This window comes from Colias philodice, chromosome 29, assembly GCF_061535455.1.
Source record: "Colias philodice isolate Cphi_HAF_F1 chromosome 29, ilColPhil1 Martin Lab GWU primary, whole genome shotgun sequence".
NCBI lineage: Eukaryota > Metazoa > Arthropoda > Insecta > Lepidoptera > Pieridae > Colias > Colias philodice.
The window spans coordinates 1,985,141-1,997,834 of NC_143114.1; the positions used below are offsets into that span (position 1 = coordinate 1,985,141).

At 38.7% G+C, this 12,694-nt stretch overlaps 1 protein-coding gene across 1 annotated transcript; it reads left to right on the plus strand.

Annotated features, from left to right (window-relative positions):
- The first annotated feature begins 267 nt into the window (after positions 1–267).
- Positions 268–11,720, plus strand: dsh (Segment polarity protein dishevelled). Its single transcript, XM_089712823.1, has 8 exons — positions 268–1,229; positions 5,853–6,024; positions 6,282–6,467; positions 8,068–8,213; positions 8,945–9,102; positions 10,006–10,107; positions 10,784–10,866; positions 11,572–11,720. The coding sequence occupies exons 1-8, from the start codon at positions 348–350 to the stop codon at positions 11,718–11,720; spliced, it is 1,878 nt and encodes a 625-aa protein (XP_089568949.1). The 5' UTR covers positions 268–347.
- The last annotated feature ends 974 nt before the right edge of the window (positions 11,721–12,694 follow it).

Consider the following 12,694-nt stretch of genomic DNA (forward strand, 5'->3'; position numbering starts at 1 on the left):
TAATTACATTATTAATACTGTAGAAAAAATTTAATTTCTAATATTGTTTTGAAAAACGATCGAATATATAATATGTATAATTGTATTGTAAACTTAGTAAATAAGTTAAAGTATTAATGTTAGTTCTGTATCTTATTATAATTATTTTATTTTTGTTTAATGTATGTTTTTATATTATATTGAAATGTATATTAATACTTTAAGATTGCGACTGAAGGACTTGTATCCATGGTCATGAATAAATTATTAAAAAAAAAAAAAAACTAAACTCCAGCCATTTTTGTGATGGCGGCTGATATTTATAGATCGTAAGGGTGTTGTTAGAATTCAATAATAAATGCATTAAAATGGAGGAAACGAAGGTTATTTATTACATAGACGATGAGGAGACGCCTTATTTAGTTAAAATCCCAATATCACCGGAGAAAGTTACGTTGTTGGACTTTAAAAACCAGTTGAACAGACCGAATTATAAATTTTTCTTCAAATCTATGGACGATGACTTTGGTGTTGTGAAAGAAGAAATAGTGGATGACAACGCTCATCTGCCGTGTTTTAACGGTCGTGTAGTGTCGTGGTTAGTGTCCGCGGAAGGTTCGAATCCGTCAGATGGTGCATCGCAGTGCACCGACAGCAATGCTGGTAAAACGAAACCCAACCCTCAGGGAGCGCCGACGGCTCCCATAACTCGCGATACGTGTACTGACACGGACAGTACGATGAGCTCCAGGCCTGGGCACAGAGCGTCATGCGACAAATACAAGTACAGAGGCCTCAGGATCAACGGCCACTCGAAGTACAACCACGGGCTGGAGTACGAGACAGCTTCCGTGTTGAGTTCTGACTTAGATTCCACCAGCCTGTTCGACAGTCAGTCGGAGATCACCACAACGACTGGCAGGCACACCAACGCGTCAGTCGACAGAGCGCTAACAGAATGTTCGAGCGTTTCACACTTGCAAGTGAGTTCCAGGAAGCGGCCTCAGCGACGGCGCAAAAGACCACAAGTTATGTCAAGAACATCTTCATACTCATCTATAACAGACTCCACGATGTCAATGCATATTATAACAGTGACTCTGAACATGGATACAGTCAACTTTCTGGGTATATCGATCGTTGGTCAATCGAACAAGGGTGGTGATGGTGGAATCTATGTTGGTAGCATTATGAAGGGAGGAGCAGTGGCTTTGGATGGAAGGATTGAACCTGGAGATATGATATTGCAGGTATGTAAACATGTCATGTACAAATAATGTTTTCATTTTTATAACGGGCCATAATTACAGACAGTAAATGTAACTAACTATTAGTTATGTAAATAAGTGATGTAACAAATATTCATACATCATACACATTTTCAAAATTTAACACCTGCTTTACAATTATCTAGCTGTGCCTCATGGTTTTACCTGCAATGCTCCACTCCTGTTGGTCTTAGTGTCGTGATACATTGCCTATAGCCTTCCTCGATGAATAGACTGTCTAACACGGGAAAAAAATTCAATTTGAACCAGTAGTTCCTGAGATTAGTGTGTTCAAACAAACAAACTCTTCAGCTTTATAATATTAGTATAGATATAGTAACTTATAATTTTCGTTTCCATTTTTAAGAGATTTCTGTTCCCTCAATAACGTTAATTTTCACTCAGACATTTTAGAGAAAGTAAGGAAGATAAAAAACTTGTAATGCAATGTTTATAAATTACTTTTTTCTTCAAACACAAATAAAATTGAAACTAGACTATATTTAGAAATTAATCCATCAGTCCCCGGAATCACAGACACAATAGATAATCTTTGTAATTGTGTCGCGCCCCGATCGGGGCGCTCGGTGGTCAATGGGTTAAAGACTTTTGAACGGATTTAAAACGCGATGTATTCATTATATTATTTAAATACTGCCAACATCCGGAAAAATACTCCACATATCAACTACGGAGAAATAGGTGGAGGTAGTTAAGAAATAGCATTTTTGAATGACCGTCAAGACGAATAACATCTCAATCTCCCCGTGACCACGCTCGCTGTAAAGTGTTCGAAATGTCGGGAAAATAATATAATGAATAAATCGCGTTTAAAATCCGTTAAAAAGTCTTTAATTTCTAAATGTATAATACTCGCATAAAATCAAACACTAGAAAATACTAACTAGACTATATTTTATGGTTTATTAAATTACAATCATGTACACATTTTTATTTTTCCTAGAAGAAACTGCTGAAGATTAGGATCAAAATTATCCTATATCGGAAAATGAACTCTAAAAAATATATATTTAGTATATACTAATGCGTATGGGTATCCATATGTCCCTAATTAAATTATGCTTAAATCTTTAAACTACACAATGGATTTTGATGCAGTTTTTTTTAACCCCTTGACCACCTAGCGGCCCAATGAGACTGACACAATAGATTTTCTATTGTGTCTGTGATTCTGGGGGCTGAGGGATTAATAGATAGAGTGATTCAAGAGGAAGGTTTAAGTATATAATTTATTAGGTTTTAGGCAAAGCCGCGGGTTGAAAGTTAGTGTTAAATATGTATGAGAAGACAACTATCTAAATTAATAGATGGATCACATTTTTAATCTAAACATCCTAAAGACATTTAAAGAAACTGTAGACTTGTTTACGCATTGTCTTTAACACTCTGGGGTCACATACCTAACCAATGGTGAAAGAATGTTTTGAAATTGCTCCTTCTAACCTCATTATGTCAAATTATTTTAGTGTAAACAGGCATAGAACATACTTTTGTTGTTCTTAGTGAATTCGAAAAGATTATCTGCAATGTTCTAACACTGAATGCGAGTTTTTATTTTCACTAAAATAGCACGAAAGAATGCTCTTGCTCTAGCTCTATGTTAGTTTGATGTAAATGCACCACAAGACATGAACATTCGAAGAAACTAACTCTTCAGCTTTAAAATTTAAATTATTATCCTAGACTAGCTGCTCCGCGCGGTTTCACCCCCGTGGCTCTACCCCTGTTGGTCGTAGCGCGATGATATAATATAGTCAGTATAGTCTATAACCTTCCTCGATAACTGGGCTATCTAACACCGAAAGAATTTTTCAAATCGGACCAGTAGTTCCCGAGATTAGCGCGTTCAAACAAACAAACAAACAAACTCTTCAGCTTTAAATTATTATCCTAGATTAGGGAAGTTGTATATCGAGTTTTTAAAAATACTTAAATTTCGCGAATCGTGTTCGTATTGCTATAGATTTCTGGATATGAGATAAGGTTGGAGTTCTTGGATTTGTGATATAATCTCTTTATACATTACATTGGCTTAATTTTCCTGTCCTTATCATATTATCATTATTTACTAGATAAAACTGTTAAGTATATAATTAGAAGCATTTGCATCGAAAATGCTGTGATAATGTTTCTTCTGTACATGATTTGACAAAATATTTTATAGTAACTATATTGGGAAATTAAAATTAGATAATTATCAAATTTTATCAGTATTCAGTATATTTATTTTTCTTACATATTACATACAAACTATATGACATTCTTGGATGCATGGTTATTTTTATATATCTACTAGCTTTCCGCCCGCGGCTTCGCCCACGTTTTCAAAGAAAAAAGAAAGAAAGAAAGAAAAAAAGAAAGAAAAACCAGCCTATTTACCCGTACCAGTATTATTTCCGGGACAAAACCTATCCAATGTGTTAATCCAAGTTACCCTCTATATGTGTGCTTAATTTCATTGTAATTGGTTCAGTAGTATTTGAATGAAAAGGTTACAAACATACATACACATACATTCATCCTCATAAACTTTCGCATTTATAATATTACTAGCGACCCGCCCCGGCCTCGCACGGGTGCAATGCTGATACTAAATACACTACTAAATACACACATCCCGCAATTTTTAAATCTGTACATAATATCTTCGAAAATATTCACTTAAATCATACGGTGTAAAGGGCCATATAGATCTATATTAAATGAACAATGTATTCAAGGTATTTAATTGATTAAGGATCAATGCTGTATTGGTTAAAATCGCTTCGAAAATTAGCCATTATTTATCGTAAAAAGTAAATGACAAAAAAAGTTATTGTGGGTTATCCATAAGAGATAGACATATACCATCACTTTTCTGTCCTTTTCAATGTGTACAATACTTAGTACATTATTTTGATATAACTCGTAGGGTTCAGCCTGCGTTTGCGATTGCATAGGGACAGAGAAAGCGACTTTGTTTTATACTATGTAGTGATAGTGATTAGGATAGGGTAGGATAATTAATATAACTACTATTCATATCAAGGCAATATTTCAACTTTCCTACTTTTACTGTTGTTTGAAAACAACTGTGTCACACATTGTTCTATCAAAAGTAATATTTTTGCAACATTTTTCATTGTCACACTGCCTATTTGTCCTATTTCTATTTGTAGCATTATGTTATATAGCCTTTTGTTTTTCTAAAATATGGACTATCCAATATAATAAGCATTTTTTAATTAGAACAATGAGTTTATGAGATTAACATGTTCAAACAACCAGCTAAAGAAACTCGTCATACCTTTACTAATTTAATAAATGGGAAATAATTGTTTAGCCTTTTTTGTCACTATGTAACAAAGCGATTTTATGATAAGATTTTTGTTTATGGCTGGAGATAATTAGGAGACTAGAGAGTGATATATAATCTCATTCCCATTTGCCATTGATGAGTGAAACTGCGTTTAACAAATAATAGCAGTATATTGTACTTTGTAGCCTACTGAAGACGAATAATTTAATCAAACTAATATTTTCACGTTATTACGTATACGTAAGAAAAACACAGCGACAGGAGATATCTAGACGATTTTTAGAGAAATATTGCATACAAACGATGACAGTATATACCCTCAATAATTTGGAAAATCCAAAAGTGCACGCCTCATAATTTTTTTTTAATAAATATTTATTAATTATTATTTTTGTTTATTTAATAACAATTAAACCACATCGAATCAGACCCTGAAAAATGAAAGGGTTCTATTCCTGAGCATACTCAAGCGTAAGAGAAAAAAAAAGACTCGATTAGTAAAGTATTTCGGTCGCTATCGTGTTAACAAGAAAAAGGATCCGCACATACAGACACACGGACGTCCAAGGCAGAACTTTTTTAAACTGTTTTTTAATTAGTTTAAATAACAAAAATGACATCAAAAATATCATGAACGTTAAAAATAGTGTTTTTTCTTAATATGTGTGTGTATGTATTATCTTACAAGTGCAATGTATGATACATAAAGACATTTTAAGTTTGAAAAATCAGATTGCGCGAAGTGACAGTAGTACCCACCTCAACGCTTCGCTTATGAGGCGTGCAATATCCTACTGTAACTTGACAATGGTCAGATTGTGTACAATCTTTATCTCCTCTTGTTGGCCTTACTATAGCTTTGAACGATCAAACCATATATCCACACCCTGGACACTCCATACAAAATTATCGTTTTGACAGTCACACTGTAGAGACTGCAAATGTGTGTGTTAACGCTTTATGGTTGGCACATTTTTGACTAGCGTAAAAAAAAAAATTCGCCTTTTTCTGATGAAATACATCCGTAAACAGCACAATATCTAACCATTTTCTACGAAAAACCATAATCACAAATCCGAAATAATAAAATTACTTTAAGTCAATTTGACTAATGTTGTCAATCTTCGTTGCGTATCGTCCCTGTAGAAAAATGTGGACCATTTTTAGCCTGATCGTGCGGGGTGAGGTGTTTAATTTTGGCGGGAGGCGGAGAGTGTCCGTTCTGTAGCGTTTAGCTACTATTATGTTTTCTGTGATATAACTTTATCTTTGTTTATAAATTGCAGGTGAACGACGTGAACTTCGAGGACATGACGAACGATGAGGCGGTGCGCGTGCTTCGCGAAGTGGTCCAGAAGCCCGGACCTATAAAGCTGGTGGTCGCCAAGTGCTGGGATCCCAATCCGAAGGGATACTTCACTATACCGAGGACGGAGCCCGTGAGGCCTATAGATCCAGGTGAGATCAAGCAACAATTAAACCTATTGAATTTTGATCATTTTTGAATTGAAACTTCTTTAGGCGCGTTGAGAGTAAAATTTCAAGGTCACGTATGGAGTAAGGCGACGATCTTGGTATCTTCGAATCTTGCCAAAAAGTTTCGCTTCTGACACGTGTGCTCGTCACACACGCTCTTTTTTTTTCTTTGTTTTTGTATCTTGTAAGCGTTTATTTTTTGTACCATGTAGATTTTAACAGATAATCAACAATTCCAGGTGCATGGGTAGCGCACACGCAAGCGCTCCGCGAAGCGTACCCCCCACCCCCACTATCTACACTTCCAGCCCCCACTATACCGGAGCGGGCATCAGACGCGGGCTCCATACCGGCACACGAGCCGCAGCTGTCGGTCGGCATGGACATGGCGCTCGTGGTGCGCGCCATGCTGCGGCCGGACTCGGGTGAGTCGTATATAACGCGTTTCATTAAAGAAACGAATCTTCAATGGCGGCCAAATCTGACACTGACATATGGTAGGGTCAGTAAAAAAGAAAATAAAAATAATGTAATATGTATATGGATAGTTATTTTATTAATTATTACAAATTGTTTATTGACAAACTTTTTTGTTATGGTATTGGTGTATTTATATGAATTATCATATTTACGTATACAGAATGCAACAAAATCCCCATAATACTTGTAATGAGCCCATAAAACTGAACAACTTTTCCCAAAGAACATATTTTGTCAAATTCCAATAAAACATTATTTACTATCGCAAATACATAATTGTCATTGTAAATCTTCTTATATATAAAAATGAATCGCAAAATGTGTTGGTAAGCGCATAACTCGAGAACGGCTGAACCGATTTCGATAATTCTTTTTTTATTATATTCCTTGAAGTACGAGGATGGTTTTTATGTAGAGAAAACGTAAATATGTACCACGGGCGAAGCCGGGGCGGACCGCTAGTTTATGATAAAAACTATTATAGGGAAAATCAAATACATTTCAGTGTTTTAATTTTCCCTATTTTTTTGCATGCCGTGTGTAAGCGAGAGGGAATGATAAGCGCCGCCATTTAAGATTCGTTTCTTTAATGAAATGCTCTATATACACATTTCCGCTTCTGATGGTCTTAGCGTGAGGATATATGTATAACCTCTATAGCCTTCCTCGATAAATGGGCTATCCAACATAAAATAATTTTTCAAATCGTACCAGTAGTTCTTGAGATTAGCGCGTACAAACAAACAAAGTTTAGATATGTATTAGTTTTTTGCAGTTAAACGTGTGTTGTTTAAAATCCATACTAATATTATAAATGCGAAAGTAATTCTGTCTGTCTGTCTGTTACTCAATCACGCCTAAACTACTGAACCAAGTTGCATGAAATTTGGAATGGAGATACTTTGATACCCGAGAAAGGACACAGGCTACCTTTTATTGCGAAATACAGTGTAAACTCTATATAACGACACTCCATTTAACGTCAAACTCCGTATAACGTCAAGATTTCTCGACTTTGGTTGGTTTATATTGTTGTGTATACAATAATACACTCCATATAGCATCACGCTCACTCTAATTAACGACCACAATAAGACATTACAACTAGGAACTAGGACTAGGTTGTACTGACTAAGTTGCCGAAATCAATGAAAATGTAGTTGTGTACATTCTTTTTTACTGACATACCGAAGATTCTCAGAAATGCAGTCGTAGAAAAATAAAGAAAAAATTCTGCATGCCGAAGATGGACGATCTGCCAAAAAATTGAAGAAACCTCAATATGAAGACCTTGATCAAGCGATGATAACATGGTTTCGTAGGCAATGTCAAAATAATATTCCTGTCTCGGGACCAATCATGCAATTTTCCCTTTCTCTCCATTTAACGACCACTCTCTATAACGTCGAAAAATGCACGGTCCCTTAAGTGACGTTATATAGAGTTTACACTGTATGTACCACGGGCGAAGCCGGGGCGGACCTCTAGTATTTCCAAAATCTTTAATTATTCTGCTTAAATAATAATTTTTATTTTTCATTGCAGGCCTAGAAATCCGCGATCGCATGTGGCTCAAGATAACAATACCGAACGCATTCATAGGTGCGGACGTTGTTGATTGGATACTACAACACGTGGCCGGTATAGCTGACCGGCGGGACGCTAGGAAATACGCTTCGCATATGCTCAAAGTGAGTATACACTATACACACACACTTCTACACTTCTGTTGTGTCCGTATACTATACACACACATGCACCCACATGATAGGTTGCCTGGCAGAGATTGCTGTGTAGCAATAAGGCCGCCTATTGTGAAAAATTTTTGTACCTTATTAGACTACTAGATTTGTTTACATTGTTTTGTACAATAAAGTATTATAAATAAGTAAATAAAAATGACAGATACTACAAAAATAAAAAAAACATAAATTACATAAAAAGTGCAATGAACATGAGGTCGGCATAGCCGACCGCGAGACGCTCGCCTCGGATGTGTTTGAAGTGAGTGTACACGCAACACATTCTCTACCACTCTTTCACATACACATATACTCATTCATGCTTATGTGGACCCAAAATGTATAAAAAGATGACACCTAGAGGTGTGTGTAGACACACAATAAATAAATAAATAAAATCTTTACTTTTCTAAAACATTATACCTTACAAAACTATGTACACTGACTCTTAAACTAGAAAAACTCTGTGTCTTAAGAGCCAGCGTTCCTCCTTATACAACTTAATACATTTGTAATGTGGAAGCAAAACCAAACTTCAGTTTAATTACATAAATAAACTAAGTACTACAATTTTATTTAACAATATACTTTTGGTGTATAGACACATCCACACACACACACTAATTTTATTGTCAAACATGATATCTACAATAATATGTTCAATCTTGTCCTATTCACAGGCCGGTTTCATCCGGCACACGGTGAACAAGATAACGTTCTCCGAGCAATGCTACTACGTGGCCGGCGAGCTGTGCGCCGATATGGCCGCGCTTCGGCTCCGAGCGCCCGACTGCGACAGCCTCGCGAGTGATACGCTTGCGCCTCTGCCGAACCCCAAGTGAGTGACGCACACACACATACGCACACACACACACACACACATACCCACACACACACACAAAAGACGTGTGCATATTGCATATTGCTATTGCATAGCATAAAAAGTATTACCGCTTTGCCGGTCGGAGTGGGGGGTGTTAGGTTATTTTCGTTACGGAATTTCTGGATTCGATCTCCACGCTCAAGGCCTTTGCAATAGCTTAAAACACACATACACATACTGCGACAGCCTCGAGCCGCTGTCAAACCAAACAAGTGACTCCCTGAACCCACATTCTTACAAAAAAATACATAAACACTACACACACACACACACAAATACTATACAATATATAGTGCTACGATACGCTCATACACATTCACAATAAACATATGTATGCTATACACACACACGTTTGTAACAATGCATAATATAATAATATGTTAAATAAATTAATCATTCACATGCTACATCTCAAGTGGACCTATTTAATGTTAATATTGTATCGTTTGCTCTAATTGTAAGTTATTTTTAAGTCAAACTTTGAAATAATTGTTATCTTTGTGCGGTATGATTTGTACGTCAAAGATGCATACGCCTACGCATAATGCCACGTTATACACACACGTTTGTAACAATGCATAATGCGACTTTATATATACACACACGTATTTAACAATGCATAATGCGACTTTATATATACACACACGTATTTAACAATGCATAACGCCACATTACACACACACACACACACACACACACGTTTGTAACAATGCATAATGCGACTTTATATATACACACACGTTTGTAACACTGCAAAACGCCACATTACACACACACACGTTACACACAATGCATTATGTCACTGAACGCACAGTTTTATTTCTGTTTATTTAAAAAAATGTATTGTTTTATTTCCAGCATGATGGGCCCCGGTTACATGGCATACGCTGGCTCGTACGGCTACCAGCCGATACCGTTCAAATACAGCTCGTGCGTGACCAGCGAGCACACTATATATGGGTGAGTCGCATCGTTTTCGGTTTAGCTGTTTTGTCTATATTATATACTATTATATAGCTAATTAAAATGTTACAATATCCCTCGGGGGTAGTGAATGAAATAATGGTTTTTAACAAAAAATGAAACGGACTCCAAATTGTCAGAATTCGGCAAGTTTATATGGAATGGAGATTCGAAAGGCACCAGCTTTAAAAATAAATCATCAAAATCGCTTCACTCAGTCGAAAATTCTGAGGTAAAAATCCAAAAAAAAAGAGAGAAATAAAGTCGAATCGCTAGTCGTTCTTATCTGTATCGGAGACATGTACAGAGAAACTTTCAACTTTTTAACCGACTTCAAAAAAAAAGGAGGAGGTTATCAATTCGGCCGGTATGTTTTTTTTTATGTATGTACACAGATTACTCCGAGGTTTCTGAACCGATTTACGTGATTCTTTTTTTGTTCGATGCGGGATGGTGTCGAATTGGTCCCATAAAAATTTTATTCGGATAGGCTTAGTAGTTTTTATTTTATGAGCATTTTTGTCTGTATTTGTAAATGTTGCAAGTGCAAGTTTGAAGTCGGTTGTTTTTAACGCAGTTATCACTTGTCTAAAATAAGGAATGTCTGGCCGTCGTGGGCTCTTGGGATAATTGTCGTGTGAGAAAGATTTATATATATATTTTTTATTTACAGGTACAATCGTGAGGAGAGCGTTCTCTCCGGTAGCGGGGGCTCCAGCGCAGGCTCTGACCATCTCACCGCGAAGGAACCGGCAGGTAAATGGAGATATTATTATTGTGAAAAAATTGAAAAGAAATGTCGCGCGGTACAGGTAGCACTTAGTGGTACAGACGATGCACTTGGCGGTGCAGGTAGCAATTAGTGGTACAGACGATGCACTTGGCGGTACAGGTAGCACTTAGTGGTACAGACGATGCACTTGGCGGTACAGGTAGCACTTAGTGGTACAGACGATGCACTTGGCGGTACAGGTAGCACTTAGTGGTACAGACGATGCACTTGGCGGTACAGGTAGCACTTAGTGGTACAGACGATGCACTTGGCGGTACAGGTAGCACTTAGTGGTACAGACGATGCACTTGGCGGTACAGGTAGCACTTAGTGGTACAGACGATGCACTTGGCGGTACAGGTAGCACTTAGTGGTACAGACGATGCACTTGGCGGTACAGGTAGCACTTAGTGGTACAGACGATGCACTTGGCGGTACAGGTAGCACTTAGTGGTACAGACGATGCACTTGGCGGTGCAGGTAGCACTTATTGGTAGTTGGTACAGACGATGCACTTAGCGGTGCAGATAACACTTATTTATAAGAAAATGACAACATGCAAAGATACAGCGTTTGATGGTGAGCTTGCAGGCCACGTGTACTAATATATAACAAGGTGAGGGGGGGGGGGGGGAGGAGCACCTACTAGAACACCCATTATACATATTTTATTTGTTTTTTTTTTACAGCAAACCGCGAGGGCGAAGTGAAGTCCACGTCAAGCGGCTCAGGCACGAGCGTGGTGGAGGGGGGCGGTGGAGGCGGTGGGGGGGGCACGCGCCGGTCGCACTCGAGCGGCTCCGAGCGCGCGCACGAGCGGCCCGTGCTGTTCCTATAGCGGTGAGTGTGTAGAGCGGCCAGTGGGGGGGGGTGTGTGTGGTGTGTGGGGGGGGGGCACGCGCCGGTCGCACTCGAGCGGCTCCGAGCGCGCGCACGAGCGGCCCGTGCTGTTCCTATAGCGGTGAGTGTGTAGAGCGGCCAGTGGGGGGGGGGTGTGTGTGGTGTGTGGGGGGGGGGCACGCGCCGGTCGCACTCGAGCGGCTCCGAGCGCGCGCACGAGCGGCCCGTGCTGTTCCTATAGCGGTGAGTGTGTAGAGCGGCCAGTGGGGGGGGGTGTGTGTGGTGTGTGGGGGGGGGCACGCGCCGGTCGCACTCGAGCGGCTCCGAGCGCGCGCACGAGCGGCCCGTGCTGTTCCTATAGCGGTGAGTGTGTAGAGCGGCCAGTGGGGGGGGGTGTGTGTGGTGTGTGGGGGGGGGGCACGCGCCGGTCGCACTCGAGCGGCTCCGAGCGCGCGCACGAGCGGCCCGTGCTGTTCCTATAGCGGTGAGTGTGTAGAAGTTTCACTTCTGACACGTGTGCTCGGCACACACGCTCTTTTTTATTTGTATTTTTTTTGACAGCCCTAAGGGCAGTCGTACATGGACCGCTTCAAGCAGTTGAGACCGACTGCTTGAAGCCGCGACCGCGCGGTGTACTATGGGCATTCATTCACTGTCGTACACAGACTGCTCGAGCAGTCGCGACCGCTTCAAGCCTTTAAAATCAGTTTAGCCGTTCTTGAGTTATAAGTGGTGTAATCTATATTTTCTCTCTTTTTAAGTTTAAGAAGTAAAAAAAACTAATATTTTTTTTTTTTCTATTTTCAGGACGCAGTTATAAAATGTCCGTTACTGCCAAATAAGATAGTTTTATCCGTATTAATGTAGATTAAGCGAAATAATTCATTATTATATTAATAATATAATTATTATTCGGCCGGTTATACACCGGCGACATTATGCCATTATTTTGTATAGTTTTTTTATTTTATT

Bases quoted from the DNA above. Each gene is read 5' to 3' on its own strand.
- dsh (XM_089712823.1), top strand. From the start codon at position 348: ATGGAGGAAACGAAGGTTATTTATTACATAGACGATGAGGAGACGCCT. The intron at 1,230-5,852 runs GTATGTAAACAT...TATAAATTGCAG, and splicing joins CTGGAGATATGATATTGCAG to GTGAACGACGTGAACTTCGA. The intron at 6,025-6,281 runs GTGAGATCAAGC...CAACAATTCCAG, and splicing joins CGTGAGGCCTATAGATCCAG to GTGCATGGGTAGCGCACACG.